The sequence below is a fragment of the Cucumis melo genome, chromosome 9, assembly GCF_025177605.1.
Source record: "Cucumis melo cultivar AY chromosome 9, USDA_Cmelo_AY_1.0, whole genome shotgun sequence".
NCBI lineage: Eukaryota > Viridiplantae > Streptophyta > Magnoliopsida > Cucurbitales > Cucurbitaceae > Cucumis > Cucumis melo.
In genome coordinates, this window is record NC_066865.1 from 22,474,723 (window position 1) to 22,481,740 (window position 7,018).

At 28.1% G+C, this 7,018-nt stretch overlaps 1 protein-coding gene across 1 annotated transcript; it reads left to right on the forward strand.

The window, feature by feature from the left end:
- Window positions 1-5,408: 5,408 nt before the first annotated feature.
- LOC103482634 (uncharacterized) lies at window positions 5,409-6,536 on the forward strand. Its single transcript, XM_008438896.3, has one exon. It carries the CDS (start codon window positions 5,605-5,607, stop codon window positions 6,478-6,480), a length of 876 nt encoding a protein of 291 aa, XP_008437118.1. The 5' UTR covers window positions 5,409-5,604; the 3' UTR covers window positions 6,481-6,536.
- The last annotated feature ends 482 nt before the right edge of the window (window positions 6,537-7,018 follow it).

A 7,018-nucleotide genomic window follows, 5' to 3' on the forward strand; every position in this document is an offset into this window, starting at 1 on the left:
AATTTACAAACATAGCTCATTTTGATATATATATGACACACTTTTATTTATTAAGAATGATTTCGTCATGAAGTAAAAGTTTATCCATTTTACCATTTTCGATAATTTTTCATAAAATAATTTATCAAATAATTATCAATATATGAGAGAACTAGTATGCGTATAAGATTTGTGCATTCAAAGAATGGAAAAAAAAAAGTGGTTGATATCCAGACATCATCTATCTTTATGCAATTTATTCAATATATACGAATTCATTATGTTATAACTTTTTTCTAAACGATAGGTGTTTGGAACGTATTATCTTTAAAGAAAAATAATTGTGATTATATTATTTTATTTTTCTTATTAATTAGCTTTGGTATGTCAAATCAAACATCATTAAAGGGGTATGATGTGTACTACTAATTGTGAGGTTGATGACTCGAAAATTTGGTATTTGGATTATACTAAAACAAGATGTAAAACGATAAGTTTTGTGTGTTAAAAGTGGAAGGTTTAAAATGTAAAATAAGTAAGAAAAAAAGGGGGAGAAAATGAGAAAAAGGAAAAAGGTAAGTGGTGGGTAGTGGGGATTTGAGACATAAATGCGAAATTAAAGTGTTTGTCCAAAACTCAGTTGACCTCTTTTGTTTCATATTCAATTCTCTGTCTCATCTTTCTCAAATTCCAATACCCACATTTCTTCTATTTTATTTTTCTCACTTCTTTTTTCTTTTTTTCAAAATAAATACAGACATAAAATCAATAATAATAAATTAAAACCCCCATATTTATAATATATATATATATATATATATATATATATATATTTGGCGATGACAAATCGGCTGGAGCTGCTTTTAAATTTGTAGTATAAAAGTATTTGTTTGATTTGTCACATCACATCAAGCCATTGTGATTTTCTCATTTTTAACACATTTTATTTCATAAGACCTTATGCTCCAAATTATTATTCACTTTTATATATATATATATATATATATATATATATATATATATATATATATATATATATATATTCACATATTACTCTTAAAAATCACTATTATTTATTTATTTTATTTTATTTCACTCATTCAAAATTTAACATTTATTATAGTGTGTGAAATAAAATTAAACGGACTCTAAGATTATTAATTTTTAGGAAGATTATTAATTTTTAGCTCACATATTTTTTTATAAGCCCATGCATTCAAATAGACACACACATGTTATTTAGGAATATCTCCCATTCTTTGCTTTTTTTTTTTCTATGAGATTATATTTTACTCATAATTATTGCTTACAATAAATAGCATGTTCTACAAATTGGAAAAAAAAAAAAAAACCATGACAGTTGTGTCATTTAACTTATTTCCTATTATATATATATATATAGATAAATTTAGAATCTATCTCGTAAATAAGTGAAAAAGTTGGAAGTCTTTTGGTAAATATATATATATATATATATATATATATATATATATATATATATATATATATATATGTTTTATTGTGAAAGGAAAAGAAAAACAAATGATGATTGAAAACTATTTAACCCTTGGTTTTTAAATCTTTAATATAATTTTAAGTATTGAGAAAACTTTTAATTTTGATATAGTCTTTTATTAGTCACATCCTTTTACTTTTATGCCAACCTGCTTTTTTAACTCAAGGGTTTATGAAGTTGGACCTATCTTAAAATAGAGAGAAACAATAATTAAAAATAAAATTGAAAAGAAAAGAAAAAAAAAAAGAAAAAAGAAAAAGAGAAGAAATCCAAAAAGAAAAGAGAGAAAAAAGAGAAAAAGTAAAGATTGTAAGAGAATTCTCATCATGTTATCATGTTCTCAAAATTAATTTAATAATTCTACTAAACTTCACAAGTTTAAAATGTCAATATATGCAAATTCTAAAATATGATGAGAATATCGACAAATATGTTAATGTCGATGGATATTCTTTTTTAAGAAAATTATATAGGATCAAAAGTAAAACACAATTATTTAAATTCATAAATAAAAATCTTAAAATATTTATTATTTATATCATATTTACGTTTGTGACATTTTATTTTAATTTTTTATTATATAATAAAAATATTGATTCACTCGATGGAAATGTTGAGATGTTTGATAAAATTTTAATATAATAATTATATCCTTAATTAAACTTAAATCCTTCGTAACATATTTTATTTAAGATAATTATAATTAGTAGCAATTTTACAAATAATAATTAAAAAAATTATAAATATAATAAAATTTATTAGTGATAAATCAATATTTGTAATATAGTTTATCGATAATAGACTATTGTCGTTAATAGATTTTGATAAATTTTATTATACTCGATAATAGACTATTGTCGTTAATAGATTTTGATAAATTTTATTATACTTACGATATTTTTAAAATTTCGTTGTATACTTAACTATTTTGAATCAAATTGCTAAATTTGCAACTATCATTTTTTTCTTTATTGTTTGAATAAGTTTTCATATTGCAAATATAAGATTCGTGAAAAATGAATCCATCCATAAAATCTAAAGTTTAATTAAGATTAAGGTTAGTTTTTACTTTTATTTTCTTAATTTGGTATGAATATTAAATATTTTGATATCGGGAAGATTTAAATGTATTTGTGTTTGTTTACCAATTTTTCAAATAGAAACAAAAATTAAATTTAGATTTAGATTTAGTGCTATTTACTTACATCAATCAATCAATTAATTCATCTATTCAAATAAAACAAAGATTAATTCATATATATATATATAAAAGAACTTTCTTGTTGAATAAATAGACAAAATAGTACCAGTAGAAAAAGAACAAAAGATAATTATGATCAGAAAAACAATAATTATAATGATATAAACTCTTTTCTAACCTCTACGATACATCTAACTCATTTATATATATATATATATACACGTACATCACACGACAATTTTCTTAAAAAAATACAAATTTCGAAACAAAAATCTTATTATTATTGTTGTTATTAGGTAAATTTATAGATTAAATAAATAATATATTTTTGTTTTTCAAATCTAATATAGTGTAATTTGAATTATATTGTTATTAGAAAAGAAAAAACCATTTATAATGTGGACAACTTTTATTTAGTAACTGAATTGATGAAAATTATATTATTGAATTGAGCTTAATTAGAAGACCAATATTAAATACAATTATGTCTAATGCATTTTACTTTCATAATAATACATATAAAAAATGATGTAAAACACTTTGGATTGGGAAATTTAAAATGAGACGTAGTGTAAAATCACTATCAAAACCTAATCATGTGGATGTAATTAAGTTAAATCCATGGGTATTATTAGATTTAAAGAAAAAAAAAGGAAAAAGAGAGAGAGAGAGAGAGAGAGAAGAGGGTACCACAAAAGTCAGAAGGGGATTTGATGATTCTCTTTTTCTTTTGTTTTGTGAAAATTAATTTGGGGTTTTGTTCATATTCTCTTCTCAATGTTGTTTTCTGATGTGTGATGGCAGAGAAAATCAAACCTGGTCCACCTGGGTTAACATCACACCACCACCTTCAATTTAAACATTACCTATTCAAATTCTTCAAAATGGCTTTGCAACCTTCAGATGATGCACTCAGAATTTTCAATTTCATAACAACAGTTTGCTTTTACAATTCCATCCAAACATGAGCAAACTATTCTTAATTTTCAAACTAGTGTCAAGAAAATATTAAAAACACCTCCATTCGGTTAAATATATTATATGTAAAATCGTAGAAAATAGAATATTTTATAAAATATTTACCTTTCATGAACAAATCTAAATGTAATGGATTTTGTCTATTAATGATTTTGTTATATGGAGGGTAAATAATTTGTTAATTTTTTCTATTTTTAAAAGAATTCCTTAATATATAAGTTCAAATCTTTTTTTTTTCTTCGGTTTTTCCTATCTATCATAAATGTTATTATCTCAAATAAATTCGAGTTTTTATATTTTTGAACATGTATGAATATAAATATTCAAACAATCAACTTCTTTGGAGTTGTCCTAAATAGAGAAGGAATCAACTCGAAAATAACTGATATAGATACTCTCAACTTTTTATTCATGTGACCTTTTTTAGCAATCAAACACGACTCAAAACTATAATTCGCACAAATTTATAAATAAATAAAAAATTCCCTCCAATCTCTTTTGTGTTTTAAGCTAATTTCAAACCCACTAAATATTTAAAATGAATGTATAAGATTAAAAATTTAAAAGCAAATATCAACTGATCATGAATTAATAATTATATCAATTTAAATCATGAATTTTGGGTTATATCAATTTGAATCCCAAACTAATAGTTATATCAATTTAAACTTTGATTTGTCACAAATATATCAAATTAAAGCCTAAACATACATAAATATAATATATGAATTTAAACTCTTAACTTTCATAAGTATATCCAAATAAAACATAATAGAGAGTTAAATTGATACAAGCATGTAAGTTCGAGTTTAAATTGGCACACTTATGATATAGAAAACGCATGTCATTTGCATTGCTGTTGTTTTGAAAAAGAAATGGTCTACATAAATGTTCATTTTACAAGATATTGTCTTATCGGCAATTGCCTTTTCTGTTTGATCTCTAACCGACATCTACGGTTGTAATGGAAGTTAATTAGGGTTGTTGATCATTGTAATTTTGCTGGGCAGATTTAAAAGATACTCTGTCCTCGAATTAGGGTTGGTCGTTCAACTTGTCTTAAGCAACATTTGCATTATTTTGTTGTAGCTATTTCACCTTATGTTAGAAGAAGGGGTTCTTATATGTATTGGATACATATCTATTCTCTTTATTATTGTGCATTATGATTCATTGGGAAAGGATTCTCTAACAATGTGAGAGAGAGAGTCTCACAAACTTGAGGAGAGCTCAAATTCTTCAAAAAAGGAGTCGGGAGCCTAAGACCAAATTTATTTAAAAGTTAATAACAAATGAAAAAAATTTGGAGGTAGAAATCGTATCTATAAGCTTAATTAAAAAAAAAAAAATCTTTACCGATGGAAGCAAATATAGTTTTTTTTAATTGATTATTTTCCAATACTATACTAATGATAATATATTTTAGACTTATCACTGTACTAATTGTGAGAGTAATTTTTTGATTTTTTTTTAAAATTTTCAATAGTCTAGAAGTAATTTTTAAACAAAGGTTAAGAATACTTTTAATTATTTTTTAAAATTTGAGGAAAGGTTTAAAAATGTTGAAAGTTTAGGTATATTTTTGAGAAAAATGAAATTGGAATTTAAAATTTAAAAAAGTTATTTAGAGAAAGAGTGGAAAAAAAAAAGAAATTGGAAGGAAAAAAAAAAAGGAAGGGTAAAGTGGTAATTAAAGAAAGATGAGTGGGTGTAGTGAATAAAAACCACCATTTAATATGGCGCCTGCGCCTCTTCCTTCCGTTTCCATTTCTCTCTTTTACACACAGCGACGAACAATGAGACACACCCAATCCCCAACTTGACCTCTTTCTTCTTTTCTCTTTTTCCATACACCCAAATAACTAAATCCGGCGAATTTCTGACGGCGACGACTGCGGCGGCGTCGACGGTGTTGCATTGAGCTCCGTTAATGGCGTGGGTCAAATCCCTTCAGTGCAAATCCAGAGCCTTCGAAGACGTTTATCATCCAACCCCTAAAAATCTAATCCCCAGCGCCAGTTGCCGCAAAAGCGTTCAGAGTCTCAAGGACGTCGTCGAAACCACCAAATCGAAGCACAAAAAGCCCAAACACTCCCCGCCGGAGAAAAAACCGGTTTCCAAAAACCCAAGGCTCGCCAAATCGGAACCCGGTTCGACTCCCTGTTCCCGGCCCAGAATGAGCGTTTCCTCCCGTCCGTTAATCAGGGCTGACGATCTTATCTTTCCGGCGGTGTCGGAGTTGCCGGAGGGGCACCATTCCCGGAGTGTGGTTGAGATAATCTTCCACACGAGTTGGAGTCCGAAGGCGTTTACAGGTCGGATCGAAATGATTTTCAAGGTCCAGAATGGGTCCAAGACGGTGGCTCGGTTTGAAGAGTATCGGGAAATGGTTAAGGCTAAGGCGGCGATGGGATGTCCCGCCGACGAGGAGAATGCGCGTTGTGTCGCCGATGGGAACGAGGTCATGAGGTTTCACTGCATGGGTCCAACTTCCGACTCGGCAAAATACGACGGATGCGGCGGCGCGTGGAGTTTCCCTGGAATGAGAGGGTTGTCATCGACGGCAGCGATTTGCACGTTCGCCGGAAGTGGAGTGGCTCACGAGAACGCCGGCGGCGGGAGAGGGAGAAGAGCGATGTTGGTATGTCGGGTCATCGCAGGTCGGGTATCGAAGCAAGTGGTGAAACCCGACCCGTTTGTGGAAGGCCGAGTTGGACTGGACTCAGTGAGTGGGGATAATGGCGAGTTACTGGTGTTCGACTCGCGTGCGGTTCTTCCTTGTTTCCTCATCATCTACAAATTGTAAAAATATAAAAATGACAAAAAATGCCAAAACCATTATTATAATTTTTTCTTCTTTTATATTTTCGGATTTTTTGGGTTTTTTTTTTTTTTTTTTTTTGGGAGGGGATGAGTTGAAAATCTTTTCAATTTCCATCATCTTGCATTTATCAACACAATTTTTCTCTAATTTTTGGGGTTTTTCTTTCTTCCTTTTTTGTTTGTGACCGTTGTTGATACTAATCGTTTGATTAATGTAAAAAAAAAAAATTGTGTTGATAAATGCTAATTAACCAAACTTTACGGTTTATTTGGATTTCAATGTTAATTAATTACGGGCTAATTTATTTTGTTTTTAATGCAATTTTGTAGCATTTAAGACGAAAGATTTTGTAGGAATCGTTATTCCATCGAATTGGCTCAGAAATTCACGTGTTTGGCTAATTAGAAAAGGGAAAGATTTCGTACTTTGAAAATGATGGGAAAAAAAATAATTAAATTACCAAATAATAATATTCCGTTTAAATTTCCCATTCCACAAAACTTTAAGGTTAAATATATAT

Coding starts and splice junctions, on each gene's coding strand:
- LOC103482634 (XM_008438896.3), top strand. CDS start 5,605: ATGGCGTGGGTCAAATCCCTTCAGTGCAAATCCAGAGCCTTCGAAGAC.